Raw genomic sequence first — 15,474 nt, forward strand, 5'->3', positions numbered from 1 at the left:
GTAGTCGTACGTAGTCGATCACGTCCAGCAGCTCCTCAGCAGCTCGTCTACGTGCAGCAAGATCGCCTCCGGTACCGCGGCTCGTCGGCGGCTCGTCGGTGGCTCGGATAGTGCTGCAGGGACAACACCTCCCAGGTATCCTCACCTGGAAGGAGGAAGCGTCCCAAGCCGAACTGCTAGATCCTATAGTTGCAACAGGCGACGGCGTGGGAAGCGCGGCAGGTGTGTTTCGGCAAATAGGTGTGAACCCTAGGGCGCCCCCCCCCCTCTCTTTCTAGAGGTTCCTGACGGGCCTCTGGATCCATGACCAGAAGTACTTCTAAACCTAATCCAACTCGGATCATATCCTAATTGGACTTCCGGTCCCGTAAGTGTGGGACCCTATGGGTCTGGATACATATAGACATGGTCAGAGTACTCCTACTCGGCCCAATAGTCGGTAGCGGCCTCTAGCAAGACGTGTCAACTCCTATACGCACACGAAGATCATATCAGACGAACCATCACAACATAATATACATGCTATTCCCTTTGCCTCACGATATTTGGTCTAGCTTCAAGCCGACCGCTCTTTCTCGATCCTGTGATTCGGAATCCCTTTGTAGGTTAACTCTTAACCGTACGTAGCATGGCCATGCATTTTCGGATCCGATCACTCGAGGGGCCCAGAGATATCACTCTCAATCAGAGAGGGGCAAATCCCATCTTGATTGACCATGTCTCATAGCATGCTTCTTGACAAACCCGAAAGCTACCTTTATAACTACCCTGTTACGGCGTAGCGTTTGATAGCCCCTAAGTAGGTCGATCCACATCTAGAATACATGCGACAATCTCAGGTCTACGGACAAAGCGTATATGTTGTTTAAAGAGAGAACTACTTCTCGTGTTGGGTCAGTCCTAGCACATGTCTCCACATGTGTCCACATTATTAGTTCAACATCTCCATGTCCATGACTTGTGAAACATAGTCATCAACTAATACATGTGCTAGTCTAATATTCATGTGTGTCCTCACATGAACTCCGACTAGGGACAACTTTAGAATAACCATACAAGTAAAGAGTTTCACATACAATTCACATAATTGCAAATCAATTCAAGTAGCCTTCAATGGATATTCAATGAACACAACATACAAATCATGGATACAAATGGAATATCATCATCTCTATGATTGCCTCTAGGGCATACCTCCAACAGTATATTATGTTGTGATGGTTCGTCTGATATGATCTTCGTGTGCGTATAGGAGTTGGCACGTCTTGCTAGAGGCCGCTATCGACTATTGGGCCGAGTAGGAGTACTCGGGCCATATCTATACGTATCCGAACCCATAGGGTCACACACTTAAGGGGTTGGAAGCCCAATTTGGATGTGATCCGAGTTGGATTAGGTTTAGAAGTACTAATGGGCCTCGGACCCAGAGGCCCGTTAGGAACCTCTACAAATAGAGGGGTGGGGGCGCCCTAGGGTAGACACCTTTTGGTGAAACACATCTGCCGCGCTTCCCACGCCCTCGCCTGTTGTAACTCGCGGATCTAGCAGTTCGGCTTGCGACGCTTCCTCCCTGCACGTGTGGATACCTTGGAGGTGTTGTGCCTGCAGCACTTGGACGAGCCGCCGACGAGCCACGACGAGCCGCCGACGTGCCGCGGCACGAGGGAGATCTTGCTGCACGTGGACGAGCTGCTGAGGAGCTGCTGGACGTCGACGTGATCGACTACGTACGACTACGCTGATCCACTTCGCTGCATCGACGCGAATCTACATCTTCCGCACTAGTAGTGCGTCGAGTGGTAATCCCGTGATCCTTATATGGCAGTTTTCCTGGTTTACGCGGTAGAAAATTTTGTTTTGTGCTAGTGTAGCCTACCTCGTATCCCAACACTTGCTGCATACTGCAGAGTATTTACAACGCACATTCTTCGACAAAATATATCTGGTTATTTACATGGCATCAAAATGAGGATGAGCAATGGAGCACAGCACACATTCATTCAGCAGGGTTAGGAACATGTGTAATGCATTTCGAAGAAGGCAAAGAGATTCTCCAGACTGCAGATTGTCTGGATAATGTACACGAGACAGATGAAGTGTACGTGGATCAATCTGCGACCCGGAGCACGAGCATGTTAACGTGATGGATTTGGATTTCCCCAGAAGATGAGTAGGCCAGCATCTCAGTTACACTGTCCAACTTATCGACATCATGTGCACCATTTTGAGGAATAATTTCCTTCCTTTTCTGGGAGACCTTTCCCTTGGCTCAAAACGTGACTTACAAAACCACGACTTGATGGGAAAAGAATTGATTGCATCATCACCCCAGTTGTTATAAACTTATTAGTGATAACCACAAAGTGGAAACTAAATGGAAATGGCAATATGTATACCTCATCTTCTTAATGGGTATCAATGAGCCAACTTCATCGGGCGCCCGCCATCACCAGGAGACATCAAGGAGCATCCATCCATGCATGCTTGCATCTTGGATGGTGCTATGGACCAGGCATCCTACTTCTGTTAGAATCCCTATCTGCATTTGTGTTGGAACATGGTGCACCAGTTTCTCTTGGTATAGCTCCTCTTCCTTGTCCTTCCTTTTGCTTAGAGTAGAAAACCTAATCTTCATAGCATTGTCACTTCTGTTACAAGGGAACTAAAAAAACATACATTGTCACTGTTGAGTTTAAAAAAGGATAATCAAGTGGCAAAAACAGACAAGCTAAGTTTAACAAGTTGATTTATTTATGCAACTGATAGAACTGGATGAGAGATGCTAACCTCTCCTTTTGTTCCTTGGATGCTTGTTTTCGAGCGTATTCTGCAGCTGTAAAACCAAACGTATCAAACCAAACGTATTATACTGCTGAGCAACTGGATAGCATTTAAAAAAAAAGACTAAAGAACATTACACACCTTTATATCCTCCTCATCAAGGAAATTGTATATGCTTTGCTTTTTCACCTCAGCTCTATTCTTTCGTGACGATGTAAATGTTTGTGGAGTCCACCCTGAAGAAAATCATACTGCCTATATTATAACATGTGTTTCCTCAATGCTACCTTCTTATACTACAATTATTACAAATTTAGGGGAACATACCCAAAAAACACATATATATAGCTCTCAATTCAGCACTTTGAGAAAAAAAACACTTTGATAGAGATGGCATAAGACAAATATATATTGTACCTCTCAATTCCTTCTCCAATTTGCATTCTGATAAATTTACCAACTGTTACTTTAGAACCAATCTCCTTTGACAAGTCATTTAGCACGGTCTGATAAGAATGACACAAGGAAGTAAAGCTATCAGAGAGATAATTCTGAGTACATCATCAAATAAGTAAAAGATTCTATCAGACTACCTTAATGTTTGTGCTGTCATTTAAAACATATTTTTGCTTGATCATCCGATATGCTTTTGACAAAATGACCTTTATAGTATCTTATGTACAGGTATCCCTTTGCTAACTATCCTGCTCTTGCAAAGATGATTCACACATGAAGCGTGTATTGAGATGCTGAAAACAAGCAATTGATTCTACAATATGTTCATGTCTGCAAGGAAAAAAACATTTGTAATCAAACTCAAGATTTCTCATTCACATACCTGTACATAAGATACTTGTTTTGACATTTGATCAATCACACCTGGGACAGACAAAGAGAACATTTCAAATTATATGTCAACAGCAAGCAACATGGATTCCGACCATGTGTGCATCTACAAAATTGGTCACCAGCTTACCAGAAACAAAGTGTAAATGGATTCCGACCATGTGTGCATCTACAAAATTGGTCACCAGCTTACCAGAAACATAGTGTAATGACCTAGCTAATGTTTTTTAAGCTGAAACTAAACAACAGTAATAAGGTAATCTAGGTTATAATGTTATAATAGAATCATGTAAACAGACATTCTCCCGGTATCGTGGAAAGCTTTCAAGTTTCTAGATTTTACTTTAACTTGGTGCACATAAAAATATACACAGAGGTATGATTAGTAAACATTAATTCTGGATATCTAAAATACTAAGCATATAGTATATGTCTTAATCATAACATAGAAACATTTCATGTGTATACGTAGAATAAAAAATGAACACCCCATCTGGGCTTGTCCATTGCTAAATTTCATTTGACCAAAGCCACCAAACACACGATAAGCTACAAGCCTACAAACCTATAGAATCAACTCATATCCAATTCCACTGATACAAATCCTCTTCTATCCCCTAAGAATATATAGCTGCAAAAGTTCATGAAAAAATGTTAAACCAAATCCATCACGTGTGCACTATAACTTCAAATTGTAAACTCATGGAATGACCTGTTGCTCAAACTCAGCCTCTTATCTGGAACTCTTGGTGATGAAAAACTGCAATTATGCAGAAGAACAAAAATATATTTATGGTTAAACAAACATTCTGACTCATTTCATGGGAATTCACCAATGGCAGGCTATGTCAATTTAACTCTCAACCAACTGTAGCTTAAATGGTGAAGTCAAATATATAGGTGCACTAAAAATAGAACCATAAACGAAAATAACCAGTTCAGACCTGTTGTGCAACAACAGCATCCTGAGGATCATCCCATGCAGAAGAAGAAAGCAGAGCTTGAAGGGAAAGAAGTGTTGTCTTTAAAGTAAGGGCTAGGCTCCACTGATCTTTCAGAATGTCCAAGCAAATTGCTGCATTTTGGCTGCTGATGTTAGGATGCCTTCAAGATAGATTGGAGAAGTCAGAGTTGTACTTAAAAAAAGACTAAGAGAGGGCATAAGAACTTAGGAACACAAAGGGAGACATGTAACAAAATGGGATGATTATAATCACTCAATCAAAAAGCTGAAGAAATGAATCTAAGCTAACTGTCAGTGCTAGTTCTTCATGATCAGAGAAAACATAGCAACACATACATGTAGGAACATTTTGTGACGAGAATAGAAAAAATAAGCCATCAATAATAACAGAAAGGATAACTTGCATACCATACTTTGGTGACGAACTGCATATTTGGAGGCTCAAAGGGTAGTATCAACCATTGCAATACCACCTTCTACCTAGGTAGTGAATCACCAATAGTAAGCTACTGGTGTTCCTTGAATGGACAGATGAGCAATTCGTAGTATGTCTGAAAGACAAAAGAAAAGGATATACTTGCATTAGAGTTAAAAACAGGGGTAGGCTAGAGAATCAAGGTTATCTGAGGAAATACAGATATTTGAAAACACAATCAAAACATATGGACAGAAACATTAGGCATCTGTCCAGTTACACGAAAACATCCTCAGGACCTTCAAGCCTAGTGCTACTCTAGTTCATTATGCAACAATATCTGGACAGAGAAACAAGACACTCACGGATCATGGTCCTCCCATGAATTAGATTATTTTCTCTTGTCGCATGCCATGTGAAAACTATTATGCAGATGACTTTGCAGACACAAGGTCACTATAGCGGCGTGTAACACATTTACACACCAATCAGCAAGGTTTTCAATAAATATGCATGCGGATTAAAAGGGCTAACCAATACCACGAATCCAGTCTCAATGTTGAACACTCTCAACATTATGTATTCAAATCCAAAAGCCTAACAAATACAGGCATGAAACGAGTAAAAGAATGCACCTAGGAAGAAGACCAGCAGCGGCGTCTCCTCTTGGTGCGGGCCTCCGCAACACCGCCACGGAGCGTGTTGACGGCGGCGACCCTCCCGCGGCCGCCGGCTGCCGCTGCCTCATCGAGCTCCTTGCCACGCGCGAACAGCCGCGCCCATCCCGCTCACCGACATGAGGATAAGGATCGGTGAGGGGCGCACGGCAGCTTCCGCGAGGTGGCACGGCCTCTGCCCTGACGGCCAGCACGACGACCAGGCTGCGAGGGCGGGGGTGCTGCGGAGGCTCTCATCCTCTTCACATGGGCTGCGGCATACTCCACCCCTCTCCGGATTGGATCATCGGCCTGGTGAGGAGGAGCGCGAGGTCGGGGGTGTTGTAGACCTCCGGGTCTGTGGCGGGGATGAGAGGCTGTGCACGAGGTAGCCGAGCAGCGGAGCGGGGCCACCTTGGAGGGTGTGAAGTGCAGGGGCGTCGACGCCTTGTAGAGGAGGGAGAGGAAGGTCGGAGGAGGAGGAGGCAGCGGGATCCGTACCGAAGACGAAGTCTGCACCGGGAACAGGGCTGGTGGAGAGATGGTCACCGCCGGGCCATGTCGCCGCCCAAGATCTGCATCGTCTCCGTGTGGGATCCCTGCTGCTGCTGGCCCCGACGCGAATCGCCGTCGCTTGTCCCCGATGTGCCACCGCCGCCGCTTGGATTGCTTGATATAGGCTGGGGGGGATCAGGAGAAAGGAAAGGTTGGTGCACACGGGGCGAGATCGGAGGCGGCGACATCGGGCGGGTAAGTGCGGGCGGGCGGCGGCGTAGGGTATGGGAAGGATGGTAGGCAGAAGAGGAAGGAAAGCCGGGCGTGATTGGTAAGCAGCAAAAAGAAATGGACGAAGCAGAAGAGAGTGAGGCTGACAGGAGCGATCGGAGGGCGCAAATCGCATGGAGCGCGGCACGACCAAGCGGAAGGACCCCCGACGTACGAAAAAATAATCTTACTTTTGCTTTTTTTAGGAGTAGAGATTTTTATTCTATTTTCCTTTTTATTTTATTTTTCTTTCCTTTTCCTTTTTCTACTTTCTTTCCAGTAATACTAAATTTTCCTTCTATTTTTATTTCTTTCTTTATGATTTCTTTTTTCTTTTCTAAGTTTTTAAAAAAATATCTGGTGCATTACGTGTGCCTATGCTTGTAAGGATAATCTAATCGTGACATGAACATGCTTGTTCTCCATGTTAATTATCTGTTCGTTTTGTGGACGCATGCAAGAATTTTTTTTTACCATTTGGACGTATTTGTTCTTTATCCAAAATATTTTTTGTTTGCCTGTTACCCACTTTGTAGACTAATTTGTTCACGACGTTAAATTATTTGTTTTGTCTCGTTTAATCTTTTGTTCATATAAAACATTTATTTATTTATTTATTTATTTTGCTTGAGTATTTGCTTATAGTAGTAAAAGATATTCTAACTTAAAAAGATGTTCATAAAAGTACCATCCAAGTTGATATGGACTGTTACAAGAATGGTACTTTGGATGGTCTGATCTTCACGGCAGTAGGTTTCATAACAAGGATAACATGTTGCAAGCAGCGGGTAAGTAGCTTTATACCTGATAAAGGTTGCATGCGACCGAGTGACGGGGAGAGAGGCACCGAAGAGAACTCCAACTCGATCTCTGAACGAGTACAGAACCACAATCGGAGGTAGCTTTGTACCATCGAAGATTGGATGCGACCAAGCGATGGGGTAAGAGGCACTGAAACCTTAAAGACTTCGGCTCAATCACCGAACGACTGTAGAACCACGATCCGGGATTAATCCACACAAAACGGTGCAACTAAACTGAAGCCATAGAGCACGAATTAGGGGATCTCAAAGAAATCTCTTCACAAGTCCTCAAAGAATAAGGAACACAAGGGTGTGTAAGGCACTCAGTAGCTCGGCTGCAAAACCATATATGGTTATCTATTTATCATAATTCAACTTGTTTTTTCAGTAGTACGTAGGGGTTATTTATACTAGGAACAATCCTCCTATATAGGTATGAACTGAAGTCTCCATGTTGGAAGGTGGAAGGTCAAGCGATGAAGCATTTCTCGGGGTGCTCTTCAAATCCTACGCGTCTTCTCAGCTTCTATGTAGTCTTCACTAAATTGAACATAACTCCTTATTGGGAAGTCCAAAGGACATGCGATTTCTTGCTGGAAAGTAGACTTCAAGCCCATTCCATCAAGTACTCATGCACCTCCAGAGATATCGGGAATCAAGAGTTATGAGTGATTTATTATGCAGGTCCGAACAGATCAAAACAGGGGCAATCCAAGTGTCTGGCTTCATTAGGTTGGTCCGAACGTATCCAAACATTCCTTGCTAGTCCGTTTCTTGTGGTTTGATCTGATTGTTGTATTTCGTCTCCATGTAGTGCAGTACCCTCCTCTTCATGTGTATACCTAATCACAACAAAAGTAAATAATTTAGGTAGTAGAAAATTCTCAGGTATGTTGAAGTTAATTTCAACAAGGAAAGCATTCACCTCTTGTTGGAGTTTCATAACACGGCTGCGCGTAATTGGTCCTTTATACACATGTGCTTGTGTATCGGGTCTTGCATTTGTTCCTTGATGTGTAACCGGGTTACGTATGGCTGGGATGTCCACATCATCCTCTCCATCTTGAAAAGGAGTCGTCCTCGATTCTATTGTGTATCTTAATCCAATATCTTGGTGTCTAGATAAATTAATATGTCTACTGAGGCTTGGCATGTGCACATGATCCTCCTCATCTTGAAAATGAGTCATCCTCGACTCTTCTAATCCAAAGGACGGAGATAGGTTTTCAACTTCAAGGATTGTAGTTGCATCATACTTCCTTTGCATATCAATCTTTTGTATCTTTTCAGGACTTTCGGCAACCCGTTCATGGTTGAAATGATCCAAATGAAGATTTGCTGGTGTCAGGGGCATGTACTTCCTCCAATATTCCAAGGTGTTTTGACCTGTAATCATACAATCCAAGTAGTAGTTTTGCCGTATGGAAATAAGAAGGATTGAAATTTAATATAGCTTTCACCTTGCATAGTCATTTGACAATGATGGCATCTAATGTCCATATGTAGTCCTCATCATTCTTCCCCTCTTGAGGAGAAGCTATCCCAAGCTTTTTATAAACTAAATAAAGACTGTACAAAAGGAACAAAGTACATGCATGGTATATGAATATGTCATCCATTATTTTAGGTTTGGTGCTTTACATAACACCATTCTCAAAGGAGAAATAGACTGCATTTGGTCCATATTCAACTGCCATCATGCTATTTGTATCATTCCTCCACCCTTGGAAAAGGTCAATGGGAGAATGAAAATTTCTTTCAAACTACACAATTGATTTAACATCTCCAATTTCACCATTCCAAGATCAAACCGTTCAAAACATGGTGAAAACATGGTGATGAAACGTTCATAACAATCCCAAAATTCTTGTTGCACAATTTATTCACGTGTTTAGATGTATACCCTTCAATTTCAACGCTCCTGGATGTGGATAAAAGTTTTTCAAGTGCGCAGATTGCACTTCTTTGCACATGATTTATTTCTTTCAATGGAATATATGAACATGGAAATGACATTGAATGTTCTGAATAACAAGCACTGAACAATTGATTCATCTCATCATTCGGAAAATACATATCACAATAATTATCACACAAATCAGCAAGCTTGTCATTCGTTTTGTAATGGCAAGAACTAGATTGAACTTTTGATTGAGATTGAACAAAAACAAAAGGATTAAAAAGAAAAGACTAAAAAAATTATGAATAAAAAGTTATATCTACAGATGCATAGTTAAACTAAAACTTGACTATTAGTTCCCTAGCAATGGCGCCAGAAAAGCTTGTTGACGGTTGTTAGCACGTCAATTTGTGAACCGCAAGCGTATAGATCAGTTGTAGCTCTTCCCTTAGAGTACTCCCCCAAGGTTTGTCAATCAGTAGAACTTATAGCACAAGATCTATTTCAACTAGCATTGTTAATATGAACTTGGTGTTGATGAGTGATTCAGATCCAATCTACTAAGCATGTATAGACAGATAACAGATAGAGCAGAGGTAACCAATCTAGAGCAACCTAGACTATGCATATGTTGTAATTTTGAGCATGGATAGCAAAGCAATACACATATGATCTTAGTAAAAAACATATTTAAATCTACACCTCCAGTCTGGCTCCCGAAACCCCCCACCTTACACAAGCTAGATCATGTCACGATCCTCTCTATCAACACAAGCAGGTTAAGGTCACGATCAAAAGAACATGTTATACTCATCAGTAGATCAGGCATGCAAATCCGATCACCACGACCACAAGAACACCCTAAGCAATCTATTATCAATCATAGATTGAAAAGCAAGCAAACCCGAAAGAGCATAAAACCATAGAAGGAGATACTTAGATCGCTAAGAACATGAACAAATCTATTATTTCACCATGAATGATTGTACATCACAAGATCACCATCGGGATCCTACCTTGATCTGGATGACTCCTAGCTCTAGAACTCTGGTGTGGATCTTCCTCGCAGGGTGATCACGTCGACCAGGGCTTAGTTATGCTAATCCCTATACAATTGCACGGCCCTCGTCTCTCCGAAGTGGTGTCCCTCAAGCTCCTTCTACTTCGCTGCTGCTTCACATCGAGTACGTCATCTTGGATATGGGACTTGGTGGATTTTTGAGGTATTTATAGTCTGGCTAGCGCGTGGCGAAAATTGGAAGGCGAGGGGGTGAAGGAAACCCCTGGGCCGATCGGCCTAGGCCTTTCCTTTTGCCCCTTGCATCCTGGTTTGTCCCCAAGTCTTGTTGGATTCTCTGAAGTCTTATTTTCACTTGCATGTGAGCCCAGCACGTCGGTAGGTTCAGGATGAGATTGATCTTTGATAACTTTTCAAATCTCCACCTGATTCTCTTTGATCCTGAATTGATCCTTATCATATCTTCACAAACTGAGATCTTAAGTTATCTTGGAGGATTGCTTGCCAAAAACGAGCTCAAGAGGGGGCTAGGAGACCCTGGGCCGATCGGCTTGGGCCCTTATAGGCCGATTGTCCTAGGTCCTTCTTGGGCCCACTGGCCTTCGCCTTCGTCTGGTTCATTGCTTGTTTCAGGCTTTATCCAAAAATGTACCTTTAGGTCCAATTTCCTACATAAACAGAATATCCTCCAAAATATGTTGCACATGTGAAAATGACCAATTTATTAGGTGTGATCAATAGTTTAGGTATCGTAGCGATCAGTCGCAATCTCCACATGTGGGATATGTTGCATATGTGCAGATTTAGATGAATGATTTCTTAACTTGTGAACTCCATGATCATCCTTCTTGCCAATTTGCTTTTGCAGCTTTGCATCGTGTACCTTCTCTCGTTGTCTAGAACTCTTGTTCTCCTTAAAAAAAACACATTTTCTTGCACCAACATGCTGAATTATTCTCTGTTGCACAGAATACCTTGATGGTGCTTTAGATGAGTTGTGGGCAGAATGATCATCAATTTCTCGAGATATTTGCTGCTGCTTATGATGATAATTTAATGGAACAAATCTCCTTCGTGTAACCTGCTTCATTTCAGTACATGTGTTGATGTGATCCCTCCCCAACATAAGCTGATTTTCTTGCACATCGTTCCACCATGTCAGAGCGTAATCATAGAATTCCATTGAAGCTAAGTGTACTCGTTGTGCATCCAAGATATGATGTACACCAAAAATATAGTCACACTTTTCTTCCCACACAAGATAAGCTTGGGTCTTCTCTCCCAACAAATTTGGGTAGACTCAAATCAACCTAAGGGATGCAATCTAAAATTCTTCTATCATAATGACTATAAGGACTGCTAGGATCACCTCGTGTGTGTTGAGCATTGAAGCGCACACGGGGGACAAGGCCACGCCCATGAGCACTTCCTTCTTGCTGCAGAGAACGTGCAGAGGCACCATTGATGGAGTTTTTCGCACCATACTCGACTAATGGAGTAGCAGGAACATGCTGAGGTCGAACCCCACCATTAAAGATGGGAACGTTTATTGAATATCCTTTCCATGGCTTGCAACACCGAATTTTCTAGTTGTTGTAGCTCAGCTCAGGCAACCGGGCTTTTTGTTCTCGACGATGACTACCACGAAACTTCGAATCAAATCCTACCATGTTTGGATATTGCAATAGAAAGTGGAATAGGAAAAATTTGTGGAATCACACAACCTCACCTCTTGCTTATCCAAGTTCTTACCCGTTCTCAAGGACCGTGAGTGTGCTAATGTGGTGTAACCCAGCTGTGATTAAGCGGTCGAAAGGTTTACGAAATAAGAGGTCCGGTTTATATCTTTTTGTGGAGCTATAGGTGGCTGTTCAAGGAAGGCTATGGAACTGTAACAAAGTTCATAACCCGTTCAACAAAATGTAAACGTTGCTGTTTAGAATCACCACCAAGTTGAGTTACAAAAATGAAACTTTTGTTAACACGATCCGCAACACAACCCCTTTCAACTTCTTTTCTCTTTCTTTTCTTTTTTTTTGCTTCTCTTTTTTTTGAGTCGTTCTTTCACACTTTTTTTCCAGTGACAACAAACACAAGATAACATATGAGGGGTGCGGGGAAAAAAATTTAAAGCACAGCGGAAGAAAAACGATTGTGAATAGCAATAAGATGAACGCAACACACAAAGCAACAATACTACAAAAAGGTTGTGGGATATTTTGTGTGGCTTTTTAGTGGACTGTAGGATAGAAACAAAATAAAGTAACAAATGGTAAAGTAAAGGATAAAAAGGTGGGTGATAACAAAACCTACCGTCATTAAATCAAACATAACTCTTTATTGGGAAGTCCAAAGGACATGTGGTTTGCTGCATTGGAAAGTAGACTTCAAGCCCGTTCCATCAAGTACTCATGCACCTCCAGAGCTGTCGGGAATCAAGAGATATGACTGATTCATTATGCAGGTCCAAACATTCCTTGCTAGTCCATTTATTGTGGTTTGATCTGATTGTTGTATTTCGTCTCCATGTAGTGCAGTACCCTCCTCTTTATGTGTATACCTAGTCACAACAAAAGTAAATGATTTAGGTAGTAAAAAATTCTCAGGTATGTTGAAGTTAATTTCAGCAAGGAAAGCATGCACCTCTTGTTGGAGTTTCATAGCACGATAGTGTGTAATTGATCCTTCATACTCATGTGCTTGTGTATCTGATCTTGCATTTGTTCTTGATGTGTAACCGGATTACGTATGGTTGGGATGTCAAATTATAGTTCAGTGTGGTCTTATTGTTAAGATCTTGTCATAATAAATATTATGGTCAAGGTTTTAAATATTCTTCTATAGCTATTTGAGGCAACTCACCGCTATTTGTACTCATGTAGAATTTAGCCACTATGGCTCGCTATAACCTCACTTAACCTACTATTAGTTTTTTTTAGAGTCCAGCCGCTAAACCCCTTAGCCCGCTATTTAGAACCATAATTATAGTACAATAGAAATTTAGTTTGGATATCGAAATTTAATTTGGATGACTGATTTAAGATTATGATTTTTTAAAATGACCTTTGCATGCATGTGACGTCAGCATGCTACTTTTTCTACTGCTGCTCTCCCGCAGGCCCACGAACCAATACATGCATGTGCTTTCACCGTACCTAGCCTATGGTGCGCATGCTGGTGATCGGCTTTAGCGACGAATCATGAATTTATCGCCTGCAACAACCGGTAATCCCACCCCCACCAAACAGGCATCCACTGCATGTTTGGACCAACAGACGGATCAATCATATCATCCAACTTCGAACCAGAAACACGGCCTCAACTCGGCCTGCACATGTCGAGTCTTTATCATTTCGCAGCTCGGGCAATTCACTCTCGCTGGTTAAAGCGGTGGCCGAGAGGCCGATCGAGATGAGGACACACCAAAGCAAGCCAGTACACTCCCTCGAGTACACTCCCTCGAGCAGAAAGCAGAGCGGGGGCCTCGAGAGAGAAGCAGCCAGGAAGTATGGCGGCTGGCGGTGGCAGTGGCGTGGTGAAGCACATCGTGCTGGCGCGCTTCAAGGAGGAGGTGACGCCCGAGCGCCTGGACCAACTCATCCAGGGCTACGCCGCGCTCGTCGACGCCGTCCCCTCCATGAAGTCCTTCCACTGGTAAGGTCGCAGCTACTAGTGCTTGCTAAGAATCAGCCCCATGCATGCCCACTGTCGCTTATGCCTCCGTGCTGTGCTTGAGGACCGTGACAACGCGCCCCAGATGCTAGACGAATGGTGCCTAGTTTGGTTTTTAACCAGAAACCGGTAAGACCGGACCGTTTCCCCGTATCCCATCACTGACAACAATTATCGTCCTTGTGATTTCTCTTAGTTTTCGGATCCAGGGATCCATAGCTGATTTAGAGTACTATATCGTATTATTGCCTTCGTTTTAAATTGTAGATTATTTTAGGTTTCTTATTTATAGATGTAGCATCCAGAGTTTTAGACATACACTATATTAGATGCATAACAAAAACTATGCACCTAGGAAATTCAAAACGATCTACAATTTGGGACGGAGGGAGTAACTGCTACCACTTTCTTTTCTAGAACACAGTTGACGTGTTGTAGGGTGACTTTCCTAGCAGCCTTGAATATATCCATTGGTCAAATCCTAGGTGCGTCCGCAAGATCATGTGAAACCATCAAAAAGTTTCAGCAGCAGTTGTCCCGTTCTTTGATGCGAAGTTGCTACTCGTTTCTGACTCAGTTTCTTTGTGTGCCCTTTGATTGGCAGGGGAACCAATGTGAGCATCGAAAACACGCATGAAGGGTTCACCCATGTGTTTGAATCCACGTTTGAAAGCACAGAAGGAATCAAGGAGTACGTCAAGCACCCAGCCCATGTTGAATACGCAAATGAATTCTTGTCTGTATCAGAAAAGATCCTCATAATCGATTACAAACCCACTTCAGTCAATTGAATATGGATTATGAAGAACCTGGGAGAGCTTTCCTCAGTTCTCGCCGTCAATTATTCTTCGTACTGTTTGTTGGAGAATTTTGTTTCCAGTTATCCTGTGTACGCTTTCTGCTGAATAAATTCTTCTGCTTTGTTTCCTTGTTGGGATTTGGGAATCAACTTTGAGTTTTCTGTAACTGCAGTTGTAGTAACTGTGCACACTTTTTGTTCGTATCAGAACCCAAAGACTGCTTTGCTCCCATACAAGTTCCGATGCAAGCAATGAATATGTGTTTCTTTTCAACATCTGAGAATCATGATTGAGATAGAGTGGTGGTAATTATAATTTCTGACATTGATTGCCATCGTCCCAAATTACTATTCGTTTTGATTTTTCTAGATACATACCTTTTGTTATACATCTAGGTCCATATATAACAAAAGCTATGTATCTATAAAAGCCAAAATGAATAGTAATTTGGGACGGACCTCCATCATCTGTTTAATCTCATGCACAGTTAATTTGTTGTGTACATTGTTTTATTAAAATGTGCCTCTGTTTACTTATTATTTTGCTGCTGGATGAGAAATTAACGTGCTTCTTTTGCTACGGAAAATTAACCGTTGTGCCAACATGGAGGAAAACACAAAATTGATGCTATTTTTATGCAGGTTTACTGTATTCAGTCACCTTTTTACGTGATCCACAGTATTTAGCAGCCTCCATGATTTTGAATTTTAATGGCATTATTATCGATGCATTTGGGTTGCAGACATTTGACAAATTTGCGCAATCATATACATCTTTCCTGCTTCAGCATCAGGAAACATGAGTTATGACCTCCAAAGAGGCTTGTGGTGCTGTAGATTTTAGCCACCGGATAA

The 15,474-nt window shown here is 42.3% G+C and overlaps 1 protein-coding gene across 1 annotated transcript; it reads left to right on the forward strand.

Moving 5' to 3' along the window:
- Positions 1–13,481: 13,481 nt before the first annotated feature.
- LOC101768014 (stress-response A/B barrel domain-containing protein HS1) lies at positions 13,482–14,895 on the forward strand. Its single transcript, XM_004968783.2, has 2 exons — positions 13,482–13,802; positions 14,425–14,895. Exons 1-2 carry the CDS (start codon positions 13,657–13,659, stop codon positions 14,609–14,611), a joined length of 333 nt encoding a protein of 110 aa, XP_004968840.1. The 5' UTR covers positions 13,482–13,656; the 3' UTR covers positions 14,612–14,895.
- The last annotated feature ends 579 nt before the right edge of the window (positions 14,896–15,474 follow it).

Source organism: Setaria italica, chromosome V, assembly GCF_000263155.2.
Source record: "Setaria italica strain Yugu1 chromosome V, Setaria_italica_v2.0, whole genome shotgun sequence".
NCBI classification, from domain to species: domain Eukaryota; kingdom Viridiplantae; phylum Streptophyta; class Magnoliopsida; order Poales; family Poaceae; genus Setaria; species Setaria italica.